This window comes from Barbus barbus (genome assembly GCF_936440315.1).
Source record: "Barbus barbus genome assembly, chromosome: 35".
Classification (NCBI taxonomy): Eukaryota; Metazoa; Chordata; class Actinopteri; order Cypriniformes; family Cyprinidae; genus Barbus; species Barbus barbus.
The window spans coordinates 19,820,775-19,846,493 of NC_136763.1; the positions used below are offsets into that span (position 1 = coordinate 19,820,775).

At 39.6% G+C, this 25,719-nt stretch overlaps 2 protein-coding genes across 2 annotated transcripts; both read left to right on the top strand.

Moving 5' to 3' along the window:
- Positions 1-820: 820 nt before the first annotated feature.
- LOC306854802 (uncharacterized protein) lies at positions 821-14,094 on the top strand (the record flags this gene model as incomplete). Its single annotated transcript, XM_079393029.1, has 16 exons — positions 821-1,321; positions 1,480-1,562; positions 1,970-2,126; positions 2,264-2,425; positions 2,568-2,693; positions 2,825-3,045; positions 3,208-3,217; positions 3,274-3,452; positions 4,135-4,376; positions 10,646-11,000; positions 11,593-12,358; positions 12,517-12,599; positions 13,006-13,162; positions 13,310-13,471; positions 13,613-13,738; positions 13,870-14,094. The coding sequence occupies 16 exons, from the start codon at positions 821-823 to the stop codon at positions 14,092-14,094; spliced, it is 3,555 nt and encodes a 1,184-aa protein (XP_079249155.1).
- Positions 14,095-21,874: 7,780 nt separating this feature from the next.
- LOC306855341 (UPF0669 protein C6orf120 homolog) lies at positions 21,875-25,697 on the top strand. The gene is made up of 2 exons (XM_079393958.1): positions 21,875-21,981; positions 24,236-25,697. The coding sequence occupies exon 2, from the start codon at positions 24,275-24,277 to the stop codon at positions 24,833-24,835; it is 561 nt and encodes a 186-aa protein (XP_079250084.1). The 5' UTR covers positions 21,875-21,981; positions 24,236-24,274; the 3' UTR covers positions 24,836-25,697.
- Positions 25,698-25,719: the final 22 nt, after the last annotated feature.

The window sequence follows — 25,719 nt, forward strand, 5'->3', positions numbered from 1 at the left end:
ACTAAGAAAATAGATGTTTTACTCCTCAAAATAATTTAAAATAAACCATTTAATTTAGATATTTAGATGCACGCCTTATGACAAACTTGCACGAAAGCAAATACAAATTAAAAGTGGAATCTTTTGTACTTTTTCCTCATGTTTTTGGCCACATACTAAATAAATATAAAAATATTGCACAAATGCACCATTCACAAAAAAATAAAATAAAATATAATACCCAAACTGGGCATTACTCAAGATGATCCGTGTAAAAGGGAGGTGAAACTGCCTCAGATGATCTCACATCACCTGCCAGCCAAATCCTTCTTTATTATGATGAAAATGGTTAATTTATAAGATCTCCAACCATGCATGACCAGCTCAGACACCTTTTTCGGCGCCTAACTATCGAAGGTATTTCCTCCGCTGGCACAAAACACTTGCACATGCTTGTAAACACACACACACAACTTGCATACACACAGTGTGTGTTGCAAGTCTAATTATTTTATCGCACTCCCTCCATTGTAGTCTTGAGGGTGAGAACATCTCATGAGTATATTTGGTTAACACATAAATTCCTTAGCAACTTCCTCACTGGGGTGGAACCTGAACACTGGTCTTTAAGGTTCATCTCTGCTGGTAGTGACAGTTGGGACCGACACACATCACTCTCCCACACACACCCTACCCTTCATCACCCAATCACAAAGTCCAGGAGCCGCCCTGGATCTGCATCCCTATAAGAAGTCAGAGCTGGGCTCAAAGGTGCCATCCTCATCTGGACAACTCTAACAGTTTCCTCTCTAGGTTCATCTCATCTCCGTATCCATCCACCATGTCAGTCTCTGTACGTATGACGTCCTCCAAAGGACCCAAGACCGTGACTTCAAAGTCCATTGTCACCAAGAGTCGGTGTGGTTCCACGGTCTTTCCACAGAAAGCCTACAGCGTCTATGGAGGTGGCTTAGGTGGAAGCACCCGCATCTCTTCCTCCTCAATGCAATCCAGAAACGGAGGATATGGAGGAGGATACGGAGGAGGATGTTTTGGTGGAGGACACAATTTTGGTGGTGGATACGGTGGAGGTTATGGTGGAGGATATGCAACAGGCATAATGCCTGGAGGCTGCGTTGTAAATGACTTCCAGCTGAATGAGAAGGCTACCATGCAGAACCTGAATGACCGTCTGGCATCCTACCTGGAGAAGGTGCGCTCGCTGGAGGCTGCTAATGCCATCCTGGAGAGGCAGATCCATGAGTACTATGAGAAGAAAGGGCCGATCGCACAGAGGGACTACAGCGCCTACTGGAACACCATCAAGGACCTGAAGGATAAGGTACAGGAATGCCTGAACGAATATGAAACATTACTAGCACGTTCTAGTGCAATGATATTCTTTTGGATATAGCAGCTAAAAAAAAGAGACTTGCTTTCTCAGAGTTTGATGATATAAAGCAATATGTGTTCTCATGTATTAAATATTCTATGTTTTAGATTAAAAATGCTACCATCCACAACGCCAACATCCTCCTGCAGATCGACAACTCTAAACTGGCTGCTGATGACTTCAGAGTCAAGTACGCTACACTGCGTTGACCACATTCATGTGAACTTACAGCTAGTTTGATGGATAAAATATTCAGCACAACTGTTTTGAGCACTGAGCAGCAAATCAGCATATAAGAATGATTTTTGAAGGATCATGTTACACCGAAGACTGGGAGTAATGGCTGCTAAAACAAATCAGCATTGATATTGCAGAAATACATTACATTTTAAAACGTATTACAAAATGACAGTTTTGCTGTATTTTTGATCAAATAAATGCAGGCTTGGTCAGCATAAGAAACTTATTGCAAAATGTAAAAAAACTGACTGGTTCCAATCTTTTGAACAGTATAGTGCATGTGTGTATTTATGACATTGGTTGTGTTTAAATAATGATTGGTGTGTTTATTCCCTATGTCACCTTTCCAACAATCAGATATGAGCATGAGGTGGTAATGCGGCAGTGTGTGGAGGCCGACATCGCTAACCTGCGCCACTTACTGGACCAGACACACCTGGCAAGGGCCGACCTGGAGATGCAGATCAAGGGTCTGGAGGAAGAGCTGGCATTTATGAAGAAGAACCACCAGGAGGTTTGTGGTGGTTTTCTGATATATCATCTATGTAGAACTGATCCTAAATTTTGGAGTATTATATTATATTATATTATATTATATTATATTATATTATATTATATTATATTATATTATATCATACTGTGGCTTTACAGGAGCTGGCTGCACTGAGGTCACAGCTGACAGGCACAGTGAACGTAGAGGTTGATGCTGCTCCTCAGCAAGACCTGAACAAGGTTATGGAGGAGATTCGTTCTCATTATGAGAACATCATACAGAAACACCGCAGGGAACAGGAAGGCTGGTTTAATGATAAGGTAAGACATCTTCTTTCTCCCTCAGTCTCAATATGAATTCTACGTTGCTATCAAGTTTTCACTGAATAATAAACCACATATTCCAGAATGTCACTTGAAGTAGTGCCTGGATAGTAATGTAGTGTTTTTGTCTTTTGTTTAGACGGCAGGGTTGAACAAAGAGGTGACCATCCACACAGATACCATACAAACTTCCAGATCACAGATCACAGAGCTGCGAAACATCTTACAGAGTCTGGAGATCGAGCTGCAGTCTCAGCTCAGCATGGTGAGGCACAAGTGGAATGTAGAGCGAGATTAGATAGATTATCTGAACCAGAGGCAGGAAAATATAACATAAGACTCAAAACAAGCAGAGCAACGGATCTTTATTATGTTTTTGTGAATGTTCTCAAACAGAAAGCAGCACTGGCGAACTCACTGGCAGAAACAGAGGCTAGGTACAGCGCTATGCTAGGAGGCTTCCAGAACCAAATCAACATGCTGGAGGCCGAGCTCTGTCAAATGCGGGCTAGCATTGAGCAACAGGGATGTGATTACGCCTTGCTGCTGGACATCAAGAGCCGCCTGGAGCAGGAGATCGCCACCTACAGGAGCCTCCTGGAAAATCAGGACATCAAGTAAGTCGGTTCTTTTTAACAGTTAATGTGAGTTAAAATCAGCGGAGCGTGGATTATGTTATATTATCTTGTCCAGGCTTCACTAATTATTTTTTTCTTCCTCTTACTCTTCCAGGACTCAAATTCCAGGTAATTGAAATCTCTCTTTGTATTTTATGGTAGGCTGGCCAGTGTATGTTGTACAGTAAACATTAATAACTCTTTCCCTCTTGTCCTTCATGATCTCAGGTGGATTTCTCTCCTCAGGTGGATTTCTCTCCTCAGGTGGATCTCAGTCCTCTGGTGGATCTCAGTCCTCTGGTGGATCTCACACCATCACAACTGGTGGACCAACAATCCAAATCAAGCAAACCACTACCACTTCCCACCGTACTTACTAAAGTCACAGCATGCCGCTTCGTGAGACAGTATTCAAACACATGCAGACATGTCATTTTAAATGAGTGTTGATACACAGTTTGTGACATGACAATAAACGAGGAAATGTGTTACTTATAAAAAATCGAAAGACACTCACTGTTTTGTTGTTGTATGTGAGAAAAACCTGTCTCTGAAAATAAAACGACTGTCAAGAAATATTTGTTATGTGTGTTTTTATTTCGCATACAATAAAGCCTACAATATAGACCACACTCAGAAATTAGTTTCATAAGGACCAGTATTTATTTTCAGAATTGTATTAATTTTAAAGCAAATAAGTAAACAATTTAAATAAATTAAACATTTTTATTTTATTTTTTCATTAATTTCAATCTTGGACTTGCCTGCTTGTTTAGTGCTCCCCCTATTGGTCGTGTGATGCTATTATATGCTACATTTTGCCATGTTAAAATCAAGATTTTGCAAAACATTTAACAAAACATAAATAAATGAAAAAATAATTTTCTGTTGTTTGTTCAGTAAACCAGGAGGTTATTTCGATATTAACAATTAGAGCATTTTCTTCAAAGCCCCACAGTAGCCTATGTTAACAGTAACTTAATTTGGCCAGAAAGCGTTTTATTTTATATTTGGCCTGGTAGTTATTTAAAACGCAAAAGTCTGGGTCTCGCTGTATTACTCAGGCTGCACTGCAGTGTCTATTCTCAGGTGCGACCCCACTACTGATCGGCACGGGGGCTTTGACCTGCTCCGTCTCCGACCTGGGCCGGTTCACCCCTCTTTAGACGACCTGGTGGTCCCGAGCTCCCCCAGGAGCACCATATCGATACCGAACTTAGTGCGGACACCCGATCGACATAGTCCACTGCAGCCCAGAAGCCCTGAGCTCAAGCGATCCGCCAGCCTCAGCCTCCCAGTAGCTTGGATTACAGGCGCCGCCACTGAACCCGGCGAGAGCCGAGAGAATCAGCGCTGCTGCTCAACCTGCTGCTCACTGCGACCTCTAGTGCAGATACACACAACACTACACTCACATTAGCTGCGGAGCAGAGTTTGAGTGGAGTTCAACTAGTTTTGTTGTTTTTCACAATTGTTACATTTCCAAAGCTTTAATCTCCAAACAGATGCTATTTTTTTCAAATGTTTGAACATAAAGTAGGCTATATTTCTCCCCAGACCTAGGGTGAAGTCAGCTAAAATGGGCCACGTTTTGGTAAATGACTTATTATACCATCAAATAAGCTATGCATGAGATCTAATGATATTCTTTTAAATTAGCATGGGTCTCTTAAAAATATTAATATTTTTTAAATGTGAAAAAGAAAAAATTATGAGAGTTAGAGTAACAGCAGGTACCTTCTTGAGCCACGGCACAACATTCAGGTAAAAATTGGCCAGCTGTTCATTTAAAATGGGCCAATATAAAAAGAGAAAAAATTCTTAAATCGTTTTACTTTTAACAGTAAATTGACACTATCGTCTTTAGTGTGCCATAGCAGCACCATAAATGTGTTTCATTAAATAGATAGGTGTGTGTTTCTGTGCATTGGTTTCTTTTGTGTGCATGTACAGGTGCATCTCAATAAATTAGAATGTCGTGAAAAAGTTCATTTTTTCTTGTAATATATTTCAAAAAGTGAAACTTTCATATAATTTAGATTCATTGCAGGTAAAGTAAAACATTTCAAAAGTTTTTTTTTCTTTTAATTTTGATGATTAGAGCTTACAGCTCATGAAAGTCAAAAATCTGTAACTCAAAATATTAGAATATTTACATTTGAGTTTCAATTAATGACCATCACTACAGTATAAATTCAGAGTATCTCTTGTTCTTTGAAACCACAACAATGGAGAAGACTGCTGACTTGGCAATGATCCAGAAGACGAACATTGACGCCCTCCACAAAGAAGGTAAGTCACAGAGGGTCATTACTGAAAGGTGTGGCTGTTTACAGAGTGCTGTATCAAAGCATATTAAATGCAAAGTTGACTGGAAGGAAGAATTTGGGTAGGAAAAGGTGCACAAGCAACAGGGATGACTGCAAGCTTGAGAATACTGTCAAGCAAAGCTGATTCAAACACTTGTGAGAGCTTCACAAGGAGTGGACTGAAGCTGGAGTCAGTGCATCAAGAGTCACCATGCTCAGACGTCTTCAGGAAAAGGGCTACCAAGCCACTTCTGAACCAGAGACAACGTCAGAAGCGTCTTACCTGGGCTGTGGAGAAAAAGAACTGGACTGTTGCTCAGTGGTCCAAAGTCCTCTATTCAGATGAAAGTAAATTTTGCATTTCATTTGGAAATCAAGGTCCCAGAGTCTGGAGGAAGAGTGGAGAGGCACAGAATCCATGTTGCTTGAAGTCCAGTGTGAAGTTTCCACAGTCTGTGATAATTTGGGCTGCCATGTCATCTACTGGTGTTGGTCCACTGTGTTTTCTGAAGTCCACAGTCAACGCAGCCATCTACCGGAGCACTTCATGCTTCCTTCTGCTGCCAAGCTTTATGGAGATGCTGATTTCATTTTCCAGCAGGACTTGGCACCTACCAAAGGTACCAAGAGCTGGTTCAATGACCATGGTGTTACTGTGCTTGATTGGCCAGCAAACTTGCCTGACCTGAACTCCACAGAGAATCTATGGGGTATTGTCAAGAGGAAGATAAGAGACACCAGACCCAACAATGCAGATGACCTGAAGGCCGCTATCAATGCAATCTGGTCTTCCATACCACCTCAGCAGTGCCACAAACTGATCACCTCCATGCCCATATTGACAGAAAAACACAGAATTGTTGACATTTTTGCAGATTCATTAAAAAAGAAAAACTGAAATATCACATGGTCCTAAGTATTCAGACCCTTTGCTGTGACACTCATATATTTAACTCAGGTGCTGTCCATTTCTTCGGATCATCCTTGAGATGGTTCTACACATTCATTTGATTCCAGCTGTGTTTGATTATACTGACTGGACTTGATTAGGAAAGCTCACAGTGCATGTCAGAGCAAATGAGAATCATGAGGTCAAAGGAACTGACAGAATTGTGGCAAGAAATTCTGCTGCACTTAAGGTTCCTAAGAGCACAGTGGCCTCCATAATCCTTAAATGAAAGACGTTTGGGCCAACCAGAACCCTTCCTAGAGCTGGCCGTCCGGCCAAACTGAGCTATCGGGGGAGAAGAGCCTTGGTGAGAGAGGTAAAGAAGAACCCAAAGATCACTGTGGCTGAGCTCCAGAGATGCAGTCGGGAGATGGGAGAAAGTTGTAGAAAGTCAACCATCACTGCAGCCCTCCCACCAGTCGGGGCTTTATGGCAGAGTGGCCCAACGGAAGCCTCTCCTCAGTGCAAGACACACGAAAGCCCGCATGGAGTTTGCTAAAAAACACCTGAAGATTCTCTGGTCTGATGAGACCAAGATAGAACTTTTTGGCCTTAATTCTAAGCGGTATGTGTGGAGAAAACCAGGCACTGCTCCTCACCTGCACAGTCCCAACAGTGAAGCATGGTAGCATCATACTGTGGGGGTGTTTTTCAGCTGCAGGGACAGGACAACTGGTTGCAATCGAGGGAAAGATGAATGCGGCCAAGTACAGGGATATCCTTGAGGAAAACCTTCTCAGGACCTTAGACTGGGCCGAAGGTTTACCTTCCAACAAGACAATGACCCTAAGCACACAGCTAAAATTACGAAGGAGGGGCTTCACAACAACTCCCTGACTGTTCTTGAATGGCCCAGCCAGAGTCCTGACTTAAACCCAATTGAGCATCTCTGGAGAGACATAAAAATGGCTGTCCACCAACGTTTACCATCCAACCTGACAGAACTGGAGAGGATCTGCAAGGAGGAATGGCAGAGGATCCCCAAATCCAGGTGTGAAAAACTTGTTGCAACTTTCCCAAAAAGACTCATGGCTGTATTAGATCAAAAGGGTGCTTCTACTAAATACTGAGCAAAGGGTCTGAATACTTAGGACCATGTGATATTTCAGTTTTTCTTTTTTAATAAATCTGAAAAAATTCAACAATTCTGTGTTTTTCTGTCAATATGAGGTGCTGTGTGTACATTAATGAGGAAAAAAAATGAACTTAAATGATTTTAGCAAATGGCTGCAATATAACAAAGAGTGAAAAATGTAAGGGGGTCTGAATACTTTCCATACCCACTGTATACAGTAAATGAACATACTTTCCAGGAGGCCAACAATTCACTAAAAATTATTTTTTTATTGGTCTTATGAAGTATTCTAATTTGTTGAGAATTGGTGTGAATTGGTGGGTTTTTGTTAAATGTGAGCCTAAATCATCACAATTAAAAGAACCAAAGACTTAAACTACTTCAGTCTTTGTGCATTGAATTTATTTAATACACGAGTTTCACAATTTGAGTTGAATTACTGAAATAAATTAACTTTTCCACGACATTCTAATTTATTGAGATGCACCTGTATTTGTGTATGCTTTAATTTTTTTTTTAAAGACTGTTAAGATTTTGGATGGATACATATCTAGGCCTATAAAACCTACTTTCACCTATATAAATTAAACTGTTTTATTTGAAAGAGCATGTCAAAACATAAACCTTTGCTTTGCTGGTAAGCTTATTTATAATTGCTTTAGTACCTTCAATGATTCATGAAATTTTCTATGTCAGGCTCAATTGCCTTACAATTTCTCTGACGAGCTTCATGTAACACTCTGCCCTGCCCGCCTTAAAAACTCAGACCAATAAAAATTATTGCTACATGTCAACAAGTGTTGAAGCAACAATGCAAGATCAGTTATTGTGATTTTCTGTAAAAAAATCTAAAGAGATATGATGCTACATCCTTATTTGGCCCATTTTACCTGATAGCCCATTTTAGCTGACTTTACCGTAGTTTTTTTAGACTTTACTTTACCACAGTGTTTGTGTGTGAAATATCTCGAGGGCTACTTACGTGCTGAAGCCCCTCAAAATAGGCAAATTTGTGAGAGTAGGCCACCAAAGGCTGTATTTTGTATTATTTTTGTACATTTGAAACATGCATTGTATAGAGCCTCGCTCATAATCTTAGACTTATCTTCTTCATTCATGCGTGTCATATCATCCAGCTCTGTCTAGACATACAGTACACATAAAAAATCAAATGCATTTATGCATAAAGACAACATGCATTAAAATATTTATATACATTTGCAAAAAAAAGAAAAAGAAAGCAAAATAGCCTAATAGAGCATTGCAAAGATGCCCAGAAAGGTAGTCCTATTAGTAATCTAGTCTACTTTTTTGTGTCTGGAAAGTGTAAAAATACTGAAACTGCTCAGAGAAACTGTCAGGCTGTTTTCCTGGACTCACCTGCCTCATTTGACCGAAGAGTGAGGCTTTGGGCATTTGATCAGTCTTGCTCTGTGTGGTTTGATTTTCAGTTTTCTGAATGATGAGACAGATGGAGTAATAAGAAAATATCTGCATAAAGATACTGAGTCATGTTTTAATGTTTAAAGACAAAACGCATGCATTTCTAGATTAGACAGGTTCCACTTTAATATCTAAAAAAATGAATGTCAGACAGACAGACAGCAGTTAGTAAAGCTTGGTAAATTCTCATCCAGGACTCGAACCATCAGCACTGGAGCTCCTCAGGGCTGCGTACTCTCCCCACTGCTCTTCTCCCTCTAAACCAACGACTGCACATCTAAACACCCCTCTGTCAAGCTCCTGAAGTTTGCAGACGACACCAAACTGATCGGCCTCATCCAGGACGGTGACGAGTCTGCTTACAGACAGGAGGTTAAGGAGCTGGCTGTCTGGTGCAGTCTTAACAACCTGGAGCTTAACACACTCAAAAATGTGGAGATGATCATGGACTTCAGGAGAAATCCCCCTGCTCTTTCCCCACTCACCATAATGAACAGCACTGTGACTGCAGTGGAGTCATTCAGATTCCTGGGCACCACCATCTCCCAGGACCTGAAGTGGGATATTCACATAGACTCCATTGTCAGGAAGACCCAGCAGAGGTTGTACTTTCTTCGCTAGCTGAGGAAGTTCAACCTGCCACAGGACTTACTGAAATAGCTCTACTCCGCCATAATCGAATCCATCCTCTGCACTTCAATAACTGTCTGGTTCAGCTCAGCTACCAAATCTGACCTCAGAAGACTACGGAGGGTAGTCCGGACTGCTGAGCGAATCATTGGTACACCCTCCCCACTCTCCAAGAGCTGTACTTATACAAAGTGAGCAAAAGGGCTGGTAAAATCACTCTGGACCCCTCACACCCAGCACACTCCCTCTTTGAACTGTTACCGTCTGGTTGACGCTACAGAGCTCTGAGCACCAGAACGACCAGACACAGGAACAGTTTCTTCCCTCAGGCAATCCATCTCATGAACACTCAACAATAAACATGGAACACACAACTATAATACACTATCCATTCACCACACTCACTAAATTTATCTTTATTTTCTCATTTCTAATTTGCACATACTTGACCTGTACATACATAGTTGTCTATATTACATTGGATTGAGAAGTGCATAATAAACATATCTAGAATAATAAAAAAAAATTAAATAAATGCAACAAATGTAAACATTGTTGTTAAATTTAAACCTCCTTTTAAATGTGTATTAATAATGTAATAATTTAAATAATAATGAAAATAAATTAAAAACATTTGTAATTTCTTTCAGTATGTCAGCTATTAAAAACAAGTCACATTGTGTAGCCTAATGTTTAAGGTAATTACATTTTCTGCACCTTGAATAAATATCTGCAGAACCTGAATTATTTTTCAAAAAAGTTTTTACATTTTTTTTTAAATGTTTTTTTTTTTTCATGGTAAAAATAGAATCATACCAGTCAAGCAGTTGAGATTTGCCATTTGAAGTAGGCTATATCACTTGATGTGCTCATGTTGCAATAAGGAAATTATGCAATGTGCTGCACATCCTAAAGTAATCTTTGTGTTTATTACAGCTCTTCATACAATACAGATTGTTTCAAAGCAGCTTCACAGTTTTAAACAGGAACGTAAGAGAATCACGTAGCCTATGCAAACTTCAAAAATTAGTCAAATCCAAAAGTAGCTTAAATTAAATGATTAAATGATGATTAATTAAAACTTTACCCTTGGGATCATTTTTTTATTAACACTAACATTTTTGTCATATAAATTTTTGTTATGAAATTAAAAAGTTATTTCAGAAAAAGTCTGGGTCTCGCTGTATTACTCAGGCTGCACTGCAGTGTCTATTCTCAGGTGCGACCCCACTACTGATCGGCACGGGGGCTTTGACCTGCTCCGTCTCCGACCTGGGCCGGTTCACCCCTCCTTAGACGACCTGGTGGTCCCGAGCTCCCCCAGGAGCACCATATCGATACCGAACTTAGTGCGGACACCCGATCGACATAGTCCACTACAGCCCAGAAGCCCTGAGCTCAAGCGATCCGCCAGCCTCAGCCTCCCAGTAGCTTGGATTACAGGCGCCGCCACTGAACCCGGCGAGAGCCGAGAGAATCAGCGCTGCTGCTCAACCTGCTGCTCACTGCGACCTCTAGTGCAGATAAACTCTGTCACTCAGATTCAGAAGTAGAATAAAGAAGCTTTATTGGAAAGGACACTAAGAAAATAGATGTTTTACTCCTCAAAATAATTTAAAATAAACCATTTAATTTAGATATTTAGATGCACGCCTTATGACAAACTTGCACGAAAGCAAATAAAAATTAAAAGTGGAATCTTTTCTACTTTTTCCTCATGTTTTTGGCCACATACTAAATAAATATTAAAATATTGCACAAAGGCATCATTCACAAAAAATAAAATATAATCTCCAAACTGGGCATGCAATTACTCAAGATGATCCGTGTAAAAGGGAGGTGAAACTGCCTCAGATGATCTCACATCACCTCAGGGAGTTACCTGTCTGCCAAATCCTTCTTTATTTTGATGAAAATGGTTAATTTATAAGATCTCCAAGCATGACCAGCTCAGACACCTTTTTCTGCACCTAACTATCAAAGGGATTTTCTCCGCTGGCACAAAACACTTGCACATGCTTGTAAACACACACACACAACTTGCATACACACAGTGTGTGTCGCAAGCCTAATTATTTTATCGCACTCCCTCCATTGTAGTCTTGAGGGTGAGTAATTTGGTTAACACATAAATTCCTTAGCAACTTCCTCACCGGGGTGGAACCTGAACACTGGTCTTTAAGTTTCATCTCTGCTGGTAGTGACAGTTGGGACCGACACACATACACTCTCCCACACACACCCTACGCTTCATCACCCAATTACAAAGTCCAGGAGCCGCCCTGGATCTGCATCCCTATAAGAGGTCAGAGCTGGGCTCAAAGGTGCCATCCTCGTCTGGACAACTCTAACAGTTTCCTCTCTAGGTTCATCTCATCTCCGTATCCATCCACCATGTCAGTCTCTGTACGTATGACGTCCTCCAAAGGACCCAAGACCGTGACTTCAAAGTCCATTATCACCAAGAGTCAGTGTGGTTCCACGGTCTTTCCACAGAAAGCCTACAGCGTCTATGGAGGTGGCTTAGGTGGAAGCACCCGCATCTCTTCCTCCTCAATGCAATCCAGAATCGGAGGATATGGAGGAGGATACGGAGGAGGATGCTTTGGTGGAGGACACCGTTTTGGTGGTGGATACGGTGGAGGTTATGGTGGAGGATATGGTGGAGGATATGCAACAGGCATAATGCCTGGAGGCTGCGTTGTAAATGACTTCCAGCTGAATGAGAAGGCTACCATGCAGAACCTGAATGACCGTCTGGCATCCTACCTGGAGAAGGTGCGCTCGCTGGAGGCTGCTAATGCCATCCTGGAGAGGCAGATCCGCGAGTACTATGAGAAGAAAGGGCCGATCGCACAGAGGGACTACAGCGCCTACTGGAACACCATCAAGGACCTGAAGGACAAGGTACAGGGATGCCTGAACGAATATGAAACATTACTAGCACGTTCTAGTGCAATGATATTCTTTTGGATATAGCAGCAAAAAAAAAGAGGCTTGCTTTCTCAGAGTTTGATGATATAAAGCAATATGTGTTCTCATGTATTAAATATTCTATGTTTTAGATTAAAAATGCTACCATCCACAACGCCAACATCCTCCTGCAGATCGACAACTCTAAACTGGCTGCTGATGACTTCAGAGTCAAGTACGCTACACTGTGTTGACCACATTCATGTGAACTTACAGCTAGTTTGATGGATAAAATATTCAGCACAATTGTTTTGAGCACTGAGCAGCAAATCAGCATATAAGAATGATTTTTGAAGGATCATGTTACACCGAAGACTGAAGTAATGGCTGCTAAAACAAATCAGCATTGATATTGCAGAAATACATTACATTTTAAAACGTATTACAAAATGACAGTTTTGCTGTATTTTTGATAAAATAAATGCAGGCTTGGTCAGCATAAGAAACTTATTGCAAAATGTAAAAAAACTGACTGGTTCCAATCTTTTGAACAGTATAGTGCATGTGTGTATTTATGACATTGGTTGTGTTTAAATAATGATTGGTGTGTTTATTCCCTATGTCACCTTTCCAACAATCAGATATGAGCATGAGGTGGTAATGCGGCAGTGTGTGGAGGCCGACATCGCTAACCTGCGCCACTTACTGGACCAGACAAACCTGGCAAGGGCCGACCTGGAGATGCAGATCAAGGGTCTGGAGGAAGAGCTGGCATTTATGAAGAAGAACCACCAGGAGGTTTGTGGTGGTTTTCTGATAGATCATCTATGTAGAACTGATCCTAAATTTTGGAGTATTATATTATATTATATTATATTGTATTATATTATATTATATTATATTATATTATATTATATTATATTATATCATACTGTGGCATTACAGGAGCTGGCTGCACTGAGGTCACAGCTGACAGGCACAGTGAACGTAGAGGTTGATGCTGCTCCTCAGCAAGACCTGAACAAGGTTATGGAGGAGATTCGTTCTCATTATGAGAACATCATACAGAAACACCGCAGGGAACAGGAAGGCTGGTTTAATGATAAGGTAAGACATCTTCTTTCTCCCTCAGTCTCAATATGAATTATACGTTGCTATCAAGTTTTCACTGAATAATAAACCACATATTCCAGAATGTCACTTGAAGTAGTGCCTGGATATGATATAATGTTTTTGTCTTTTGTTTAGACGGCAGGGTTGAACAAAGAGGTGACCATCCACACAGAGACCATACAAACTTCCAGATCACAGATCACAGAGCTGCGAAACATCTTACAGAGTCTGGAGATCGAGCTGCAGTCTCAGCTCAGCATGGTGAGGCACAAGTGGAATGTAGAGCGAGATTAGATAGATTATCTGAACCAGAGCCAGGAAAATATAACATAAGACTCAAAACAAGCAGAGCAACGGATCTTTATTATGTTTTTGTGAATGTTCTCAAACAGAAAGCAGCACTGGCGAACTCACTGGCAGATACAGAGGCTAGGTACAGCGCTATGCTAGGAGGCTTCCAGAACCAAATCAACATGCTGGAGGCCGAGCTCTGTCAAATGCGGGCAAGCATTGAGCAACAGGGATGTGATTACGCCTTGCTGCTGGACATCAAGAGCCGCCTGGAGCAGGAGATCGCCACCTACAGGAGCCTCCTGGAAAATCAGGACATCAAGTAAGTTGGTTATTTTTAAAAGTTAATGTGAGTTAAAATCAGCGGAGCGTGGATTATGTTATATTATCTTGTCCAGGCTTCACTAATTATTTTTTTCTTCCTCTTACTCTTCCAGGACTCAAATTCCAGGTAATTGAAATCTCTCTTTGTATTTTATGGTAGGCTGGCCAGTGTATGTTGTACAGTAAACATTAATAACTCTTTCCCTCTTGTCCTTCATGATCTCAGGTGGATTTCTCTCCTCAGGTGGATTTCTCTCCTCAGGTGGATCTCAGTCCTCTGGTGGATCTCAGTCCTCTGGTGGATCTCACACCATCACAACTGGTGGACCAACAATCCAAATCAAGCAAACCACTACCACTTCCCACCGTACTTACTAAAGTCACAGCATGCCGCTTCGTGAGACAGTATTGAAACACATGCAAACATGTCATTTTAAATGAGTGTTGATACACAGTTTGTGACATGACAATAAACGAGGAAATGTGTTACTTATAAAACATCGAAAGACACTCACTGTTTTGTTGTTGTATGTGAGAAAAACCTGCCTCTGAAAATAAAACGACTGTCAAGAAATATTTGCTTTATGTGGTTTTATTTCGCATACTATGGTCTAAAATTTAAAATGGTGCAAAACACATGGCAGACACTTTCTCGAGAGCAGAAATAGCCTACAATATAGACCACACTCAGAAATTAGTTTCATAAGGACCAGTATTTATTTTCAGAATTGTATTTATTTTAAAGCAAATAAGTAAACAATTTAAATAAATTAAACATTTTTATTTTATTTTTTCATTAATTTCAATCTTGGACTTGCCTGCTTGTTTAGTGCTCCCCCTATTGGTCGTGTGATGTTGTTATATGCTACATTTTGCCATGTTAAAATCAAGATTTTGCAAAACATTTAACAAAACATAAATAAATGAAAAAATAATTTTCTGTTGTTTGTTCAGTAAACCAGGAGGTTATTTCGATATTAACAATTAGAGCATTTTCTTCAAAGCCCCACAGTAGCCTATGTTAACAGTAACTTAATTTGGCCAGAAAGTGTTTTATTTTATAGTTGGCCTGGTAGTTATTTAAAACGCAAAAGTCTGGGTCTCGCTGTATTACTCAGGCTGCACTGCAGTGTCTATTCTCAGGTGCGACCCCACTACTGATCGGCACGGGGGCTTTGACCTGCTCCGTCTCCGACCTGGGCCGGTTCACCCCTCCTTAGACGACCTGGTGGTCCCGGGCTCCCCCAGGAGCACCATATCGATACCGAACTTAGTGCGGACACCCGATCGACATAGTCCACTGCAGCCCAGAAGCCCTGAGCTCAAGCGATCCGCCAGCCTCAGCCTCCCAGTAGCTTGGATTACAGGCGCCGCCACTGAACCCGGCGAGAGCCGAGAGAATCAGCGCTGCTGCTCAACCTGCTGCTCACTGCGACCTCTAGTGCAGATAAACACAGCACTACACTCACATTAACTGCGGAGCAGAGTTTGAGTGGAGTTCAACTAGTTTTGTTGTTTTTCACAACTGTTACATTTCCAAAGCTTTAATCTCCAAACAGATGCTATTTTTTTTCAAATGTTTGAACATAAAGTAGGCTATATTTCTCCCCAGACCTAGGGTGAAGTCAGCTAAAATGGGCCACGTTTTGGTAAATGACTTATTATACCATCAAATAAGCTATGCATGAGATCTAATGATATTCTTATAAATTAGCATGGGTCTCTTTAAAATATTAATATTTTTTAAATGTGAAAAATAAAAAAATTATGAGTTAAAATGGGCCAGCTGTTCAGTTAAAATGGCCCAATATAAAAAGAGAACAGCACAGGTCATTTCTGCTTAAATCGTTTTATTTTTAACAGTAAATTGACACTATCGTCTTTAGTGTGCCATAGCAACACCATAAATGTGTTTCATTAAATAGAAAGTTGAATAAATATTTAATTAAACAATACAATTAAAAATGAACTGATCATGTTATATAGGTGTGCGTTTCTGTGCATTGGTTTCTTTTGTGTGCATGTACAGGTGCATCTCAATAAATTAGAATGTCATGAAAAAGTTCATTTTTTCTTGTAAGTTATTTCAAAAAGTGAAACTTTCATATATTTTAGATTCATTGCATGTAAAGTAAAACATTTCAAAAGTTTTTTTTTTGTTTTAATTTTGATGATTAAATCAAGACATTTAAACTCTCAAGACTCTCCTCTCTCTCCCCACTGAACTTCTCCCTCTACACCAACGACTGCACGTCTAAAGACCCCTCTGTCAAGCTCCTGAAGTTTGCAGACGACACCAAACTGATCGGCCTCATCCAGGACGGTGACGAGTCTGCTTACAGACAGGAGGCAAAGGAGCTGGCTGTCTGGTGCAGTCTTAGCAACCTGGAGCTTAACACGCTCAAAACTGTGGAGATGATCGTGGACTTCAGGAGAAACCCCCCTGCTCTCCCCCCACTCACCATCATGAACAGCACTGTGACTGCAGTGGAGTCATTCAGATTCCTGGGCACCACCATCTCCCAGGACCTGAAGTGGGATATTCACATAGACTCCATTGTCAGGAAGACCCAGCAGAGGTTGTACTTTCTTCGCTAGCTGAGGAAGTTCAACCTGCCACAGGACTTACTGAAACAGTTCTACTCTGCCATCATTGAATCCATCCTCTGCACCTCAATAACTGTCTGGTTCAGCTCAGCTACCAAATCTGACCTCAGAAGACTACGGAGGGTAGTCCGGACTGCTGAGCGAATCATTGGTACACCCTCCCCACTCTCCAAGAGCTGTACTTATACAAAGTGAGCAAAAGGGCTGGTAAAATCACTCTGGACCCCTCACACCCAGCACACTCCCTCTTTGAACTGTTACCGTCTGGTTGACGCTACAGAGCTCTGAGCACCAGAACGACCAGACACAGGAACAGTTTCTTACCTCAGGCAATCCATCTCATGAACACTCAACAATAAACATGGAACACACAACTATAATACACTATCCATTCACCACACTCACTTATTTTATTTTTATTTTCTCATTTCTAATTTGCACATACTTGACCTGTACATACATAGTCGCCTATATTATATATTGTGTATTTTTTTTTTTTTTTTTGCTGCTTTGTACATTGGTTATTGCCTATTTCTTGTTATTTTGTTTTATTACCTGTGTCCTGTCCTGTTACTGTCTTTCTGTTGCACTGTGGAGCTTCTGTCACTACAACAAATTCCTTGTATGTGTAAACATACTTGGCCAATAAAGCTCATTCTGATTCTGATTCTGATGATTAGAGCTTACAGCTCATGAAAGTCAAAAATCAGTATCTCAAAATATTAGAATATTTACATTTGAGTTTCAATTAATGACCATCTCTACAGTATAAATTATGGGTATCTCTTGTTCTTTGAAACCACAATAATGGAGAAGACTACTGACTTGGCAATGGTCCAGAAGACGAACATTGACGCCCTCCACAAAGAGGGTAAGTCACAGAGGGTCATTACTGAAAGGTGTGGCTGTTTACTGTTGGCCGGAACCCAAACGCTCGACAATCACAAGGTGTTTGTTGAGGGGGGAGGGAAGAAAGAGCGTCTCCCTGCAGCATTCATCCGGGGAGTTAGATTCCAGAGCAACCTTGCCAAGCTGTTCTGTTGTTTTGGGAAGCCGAAAAGAGATAAGATTGTTTGGTCTTTGGGCGAACAGCTGCCTTCTAATTTCACAGCTATTCTCATTGTCCATTCTGATCTCCTTGTCCATCAATTTTCCTTTCCAAAGCCGAGAGCTTAGCCGTGATCGAATCCATATTGCGGTTAATAGTCTCTGTCTCAGAGCCGACCGCTCTGCCAACTGCTTCAATCATGACGGGCAGCCTTGTGAGGTTTTGGACAGCTGTTCCCGTCTCCTGAATTCTCCGATACCTCAGGGCAATGCCTAATCCAAACAGCAGAAACCCAGTTATCATGGTTCCGAATAGGTAAATGTCTTCAATGTCCTCCACGGAAAGAGCCACCAGACACACGACCCGCCACCTCTCCCATGCGTCCATCGTGTAGCCAGCTGCGAAAGTCCCAGCAGGACACTTGGGTTCTCCCGATCCCAAACTTCTAGTCGAGAAGATGGTGTCAATTGCGTTAAGAGACCCAAGAGGAAGCATTATTGTCAAGAGGAAGATGAGAGACACCAGACCCAACAATGCAGATGACATGAAGGCCGCTATCGAAGCAATCTGGGCTTCCATACCACCTCACCAGTGCCACAAACTGATCACCTCCATGCCACGTCGAATTGAGGCAGTAATTAAAGCAAAAGGAGCCCCTAACGAGTATTGAGTACATATACAGTAAATGAACATACTTTCCAGGAGGCCAACAATTCACTAAAAATTATTTTTTTATTGGTCTTATGAAGTATTCTAATTTGTCAAGATAGTGAAGCTGAGCTGGATGATGACATCACTGAATTCAATAATGAAATGCCTTTAACTGGAAATCTTTTTTTTAATCTTTTCATTTTACATTATTGACACACTATTTTCCTTTTTTGATATTGTGCAGTTGCTTTGACACACTTTGCATTGTTAAAAGCGCTATATAAATAAAGGTGACTTGACTTGACTTGAATTGGTGGGTTTTTGTTAAATGTGAGCCTAAATCATCACAATTAAAAGAACCATAAACTTAAACTACTTCAGTCTTTGTGCATTGAATTTATTTAATACATGAGTTTCACAATTTGAGTTGAATTACTGAAATAAATTAACTTTTCCACGACATTCTAATTTATTGAGATGCACCTGTATTTGTGTATGCTTGAATTTGTTTTTAAAGACTGTTAAGATTTTGTATGGATAGATATCTAGACCTATAAACCTATTTTCACCCTCAATTTCCGTCTAAAAGTGTGTGTGTATGCAGTCCATTTTAGCTGAAAATTGTGGCCCATTTTAGCTTAACCAGCCATTTCTACCTAAAATGACCTTTTTCACAAAAAGCAAAGTTTCTTTTATAAATTAAACGGTTTTATTTGAAATAGCATGTCAAAGCATTGTTCATAAACCTTTGCTTTGCTGGTAAGCTTATTTATAATTGCTTTAGTACCTTCAATGATTCATGAAATTTTCTATGTCAGGCTCAATTACCTTACAATTTCTCTGACGAGCTTCATGTAACACTCTGCCATGCCTGCCTTAAAAACTCAGACCAATAAAAATTATTGCTACATGTCAACAAGTGTTGAAGCAACAATGCAAGATCAGTTATTGTGATTTTCTGTAAAAATGTAAAGAGATATGATGCTACAACCTTATTTGGCCCATTTTACCTGATAGCCCATTTTAGCTGACTTTACCCTTGTTCACAACCTATTCTCATTTATTTGGTTATTATTTAATTCAGTGTATCTTGGTGCTGTACCTTTGGATTTTCTACAGGATTGATTATGAAAATCGTTGTATCTATATGTTTGTAAAGTATCTATAAGTTTGAATCTAAATTTCATGCGTAAAAAAGGCCAAACGCAATAATTTAATGTAGCATAATAATAGACTTATCTCATCTATGAAAGTCACAGTTATGTTATTTACCACAGTGTTTGTGTGTGAAATACCTCGAGGGCTACTTACGTGATGAAGCCCCTCAAAATAGGCTAATTTGTGAGAGTAGGCCACCAAAGGCTGTATTTTGTATTATTTTTGTACATTTGAAACATGCATTGTATAGAGCCTCGCTCATAATCTTAGACTTATCTTCTTCATTCATGCGTGTCATATCATCCAGCTCTGTCTAGACATACATACACATACAAAATCAAATGCATTTATGCATAAAGACAACATGCATCAAAATATTTATATACATTTGCAAAAAAAAAAAAGCAAAATAGCCTAATAGAGCATTGCAAAGATGCCCAGAAAGGTAGTCCTATTAGTAATCTAGGCTACTTTTTTGTGTCTGGAAAGTGGAAAAATACTGAAACTGCTCAGAGAAACTGTCAGGCTGTTTTCCTGGACTCACCTGCCTCATTTGACCGAAGAGTGAGGCTTTGAGCATTTGATCAGTCTTGCTCTGTGTGGTTTGATTTTCAGTTTTCTGAATGATGAGACAGATGGAGTAATAAGAAAATATCTGCATATAGATACTGAGTCATGTTTTAATGTTTAAAGACAAAAGTGTATTGTAATACGTAAGTGTATTGAGGTGCAAACACAAAAAGACACACAGATGTCACCTGGGCACCTCTGTCTTCTGTACACTTCTGTCTTTCAGGATCACAGACTATTCATGAGTTCTACAGGAACTGAAACGGGAGGAATTGCGTTCCACAGCAGCAAGAGGATGCATTAAAACATTGGATTGAGAAGTGCATAATAAACATATCTAGAATAATTAAAAAAATTAAATAAATGCAACAAACATAATTATTGTTGTTAAATTTAAACCTCCTTTTAAATGTGTATTAATAATGTAATAATATAAATAATAATAAAAATAAATTTAAAACATTTGTAATTTCTTTCAGTGTAGCTATTAAAAACAAGTCACATTGTGTAGCCTAATGTTTAAGGTAATTACATTTTCTGCACCTTGAATAAATATCTGCAGAACCTGAATTATTTTTCAAAAAAGTTTTTACTTTTTTTTTAATGTTTTTTTTTTTTCATGGTAAAAATAGAATCATACCAGTCAAGCAGTTGAGATTTGCCATTTTAAGTAGGCTATATCACTTGATGTGCTCATGTTGCAATAAGGAAATTATGCAATGTCCTGCACATCCTAAAGTAATCTTTGTGTTTATTACAGCTCTTCATACAATACAGATTGTTTCAAAGCAGCTTCACAGTTTTAAACAGGAACGCAAACTTCAAAAATGAGTCAAATCCAAAAGCAGCTGAGATTAAATGATGATTAATTAGGACTTTTCCCTTGGGGTCATTTTTTTATTAACACTAACATTTTTGTCATAAATTTTTGTTATGAAATTAAAAAGTTATTTCAGAAAAAGTCTGGGTCTCGCTGTATTACTCAGGCTGCACTGCAGTGTCTATTCTCAGGCGCGACCCCACTACTGATCGGCACGGGGGCTTTGACCTGCTCCGTCTCCGACCTGGGCCGGTTCACCCCTCCTTAGACGACCTGGTGGTCCCGAGCTCCCCCAGGAGCACCATATCGATACCGAACTTAGTGCGGACACCCGATCGACATAGTCCACTGCAGCCCAGAAGCCCTGAGCTCAAGCGATCCGCCAGCCTCAGCCTCCCAGTAGCTTGGATTACAGGCGCCGCCACTGAACCCGGCGAGAGCCGAGAGAATCAGCGCTGCTGCTCAACCTGCTGCTCACTGCGACCTCTAGTGCAGATAAACACAATATTTGATTAGATTAATTAGAGATCATTGAAAACTTGAAGTAAAACACATGTCACTTGAATAAAATATATATTTTTAAAGTATCATAAAAACGTATTTTATTTCAGCAAGTTTACAAGACAAAATTTATAATTTAAATTGTTTAACTCGATGTACTAAAATTCTAACTGGAATACAAATTAATAAAAAACTATAGATATTTTTTAAAAGTAATGTCAAAAAGCTTTGGTAATTTCGCATGAAAACCAATCATGCTTATAAAGTGCTTTTAAAACTATATATATACAGTATAAATATAGCATTAATTCCTCTGTTGATCAGGAGGATAGCAGAACCATATATAATATGTACAGTATATATATAAATACATATGGTTCTGCTACCCTCCTGACCAACAGAGGGCGCGCATGCGCATTATAACGCCATCAAGTCCCAGAGCGTGCAGTAGTCACCTCAACACCTGTAACAGCAGATTCAAAACATAACGACGCCGACTGTCCTCTCCTATGGAGTATTTTTGACAATGCACCGGTAACTCAGAAATAATACATATTTGTCAACGTATCAAAGCACCTGCGTTAATTACGAATTGTTCTTTTGTTTCAGTTTCATAAAAACTACTGGTCTGTTAGCTAGCTAGCTAACGTTAGCTCACTTGTTCTGTTGTGCAAGCTTCGGGAATTAGAAGTCATTTTAGTTTAGAAACGGAGTGTGTTATAGTACGTCGCACTGAGTAACGTTAAATAATTTTATAGGGTGTCGTGTATTTCAAAAACGAGTCTTTTGAAGCTAACTGGCTGGGCGGCTGCTTATTTTTAGACGCTGTTATGTTCAAATAGACCTTTGAATGACATTTTTTAATGAATGCTTTCACTTTCAACTGTTTGTTTATGCACCAAAATTATTTTACTAATTCAGGACTGTCCAAGACGTCTTGAGGCATTGTTTGGTTAAAGTATGTAGAGTTTCATTGGAGTATGGTTTTCCTGGCTGGACTGACAGTGCATGGCCATGGCCTGTTTGTGTGTGGCTGCTTGGAAATAGCGACAGAGATATTTTTAACAGCCTGCAGCCGGTCTAGATGTATGGCTTGTGTCAAATGGTGTCGTTTCACAGCTATGCGAGGTTTAGATTCAGATTGCCTCTTGGGGAAAAGTCTTCTGGCCATATGTCACTGGAAACGCATCACTACAAGTACACTGAGAAAAAAAGGTGCATGGACAAATTGACTTTGAACACAAAGAAACAGCAAGTAATACACTGAAAGAAAAATGACATTTTGAAGTAGGAAAACTCTACAGTATCTTCTGGTTAAATGTACTCCAGTAGCCTAATCTTTGTTTTATTTACAGTTTGTTTCAGTGTAGACTCATATCAGCTCCTGGGCCCAGTTGTTGAAAAATCTCAATAAGAATGATCTGTTTTTGGAAATTCTGTGTTTTGCTTTACAGGATCAGGTCTATTTTATTTTTGTTCTGTTTTTTTTTTTCAAAGCAAAGACCTGGGCTGCGTTTCCCAAAAGCTTTGTAAGTTTTAGTAGAAACATTCCCACCATTGGGTCTCTACAAGCAACTTTTCACACAATGCTTTTGAGAGAAACAGCCTTGATCCAGATAACAAACTTTTCCAAATGACCAGATTACCAGGTCTCTAAATGTAGATGTAGATATGTTTTCAAACAACAAGAGGTAGAATAATTAATGCTGGGGCACTTTGTGTTTTTATTTATGTGAAACCAAAAAATAAAGCACTAAAAACAATCATTTCTAAAATTTATTTTTAGAACTGGTCTCATTGATCTGAGCTTTTGCACCTCAGGTGCAAACCAGGGAAAAAAACCAAAACATTATTAAACATTCATAAAATTTAGGTGCATAAAATCAACTGCAAAAACAGTGAGGCATACGATCAATCTGTTCCAAAAAAGTTGAAAGATAACACTTTTGAATCCAATATTTGGTTATAATATTGCATAATGAGAGATTTTTTTGCAGGCCAATCATTTTTGACTGGGACCACCACAAGTCTAAGAACGTGGGGATTTACATACAAACTAATTTTTTGGAAGTTGTAATACACCGAAGGAGTAAAGTCAGTAGGTTGTAATGCAATGTGATACCACTACTAGCATTTTCAGGAGGAAAAAATCCTCTCCGGGTCAAAATGACTGGAACACAGCATGAGTGTTTAAAAAAAATCAAGTCCAAAAAGTAAATATGTATATACATTACATAATACTAATATTAACCAGTTTTGTTGCATTTTATTCTACACATGAATCCACCCTTCTGATGTGATCAGAATACTAAGTTGATGCAATCAATACTACAAAAATGTTTTGAGCAATATATACTGTTAGAATAAAACAATAAAAACAGATCTGAAATCAGGTTGGGTTGTATAGCCCGGGAGTCAATGATGAATCAAGACGCAAGTGTCTAGTTTAATCAGAGCTCAACTTTACTAGGCAGGACGATGGGTATATATAGCAAAGCAGAAGTACAATATTGTGCAACATAGGATCACACTATGTGCAGACATCTGAATATGGAAATTTGTCTGTTTGGTGACAGATTAAAGTATAGGTCTTATCTGGAACAGCAAACTAAGCAGAAAAACAGCAGACACAGCATTTTAGTCCAAGGGCACAGTGTTCCTAAAATCTCACATATACATACTTCAGTTTCAGAACCTTTTTTTTTCAAGTTTTGATCCAATCCGAATGCCAAAATCTGATTTCTTTTGAAGATCCGGGTCCCGATGATACTATTTTTTTTGCTTGCAGGGAGGTTATAGATGTAGCTGGGGTCTGGCAGCTGTGACCATGGTGCTGTGCTGGGGTGGTTTGTTGGTTCTGGCGGCCCTGTCCCGGGCCCTGGGCTCTCTGCAGCATTCAGAGGAGCCTTCTGTGCCAGAGGAATGGGTCCTGCTCCATGTCGTGCAGGGCCACATCGGCGCGGGAAATTACAGCTACCTGCGTCTCAACCACGAAGGACGCATTATCCTGTACATGCAAAGCCTTAAGGGAGATGCAGACCTCTACGTCTCTGACAAGACGCTGCGGCCAAACTTTGATATCTACAAGCTTCAGTCGACCACCTGTGGCCAGGACGTGGTGGTCGTCCCGGGGGATTTTGTTCGGCCTGTTGGAATCGGGATCTACGGACATCCCTCCTACATGGAGAGTGAGTTTGAGATGAAGGTGTTTTATGACCAGATGGCACGTACAGAAGAGGAAATCGAGAAAAACTCTTACTACTCAGATGAGACTCCTGGTCAGTCTCAACACTCTCAGGGCCCTTCGGACGTGACGGAAGAAGAGGAATCAATCCTGTGGACTATTCTAATTGGGATTCTTAAGATCATACTTGAAATTTTGTTTTGATTTTGATGTTCCAGCTGCCAAAAATAACACCTTTTCCACAATTAAACACTTTTCTCATTTAGATCAAATTAGCTGTTTTTTGTTAATCATTTCGAAAAAAGAACTAGAAGTGCTTTGCCTGGAGTTTTGTTTTAATCGTTTGAGGGGCACCATCACCAACCTATAGGGAAGATGTCAATTTTGTCCAAAATTTGAATATGCAAATTATAATTTTTTTGTCAAATTAGATGGCATACAGCTGATTGCACTTGATATGTCAAACACAAGTTCTCTTGACATTTTATTGGAGTTAAAAAAAAAAGGTTGTTTGGTGCATTTGTTTGATCTTTTACTGACCTGAGGATGTGAATTCTAGGTTTTAAACTGCACTATGCAATCACACAAATCACCTTGTGACAAAGGTCGTAGGGCTGTGCCTATTGTGAAGAGTCTGTTGACTAATAAGCAGCAAAGAATCTTCTGCGTCTGTAGTTGTAAGATACAAATAAAATAATCACTTATTTTTGAAAATTGCTCTGTGTCCAGCATTACTTGTTCAGTTTTTTTTTTGCGCATGATTAAAATGTGATTTTGAAATTTTGAATGTAGCCTACACATTGCATTGAAAATAACGTACCTCTCGCTCTATATATTATACAGCCTATTTCAAATTAAAATGATAAGAATAAGAAGTATTATTAACAAGTTACATTTTTACATTGTATTAGTAATTTTATTAAATAAATTGTATTGCGTAATTTGTAAGTATTTTTACAAATATTAAATAAAAAAATCGAAAAATGTTATGGATGAATACATGTAGCATCTCATTCACAAAACTGGAAGTTACAAACATGATCAATAAAAAACTAATTTCATTCTTTAATGTCTTTTTTATTTATATA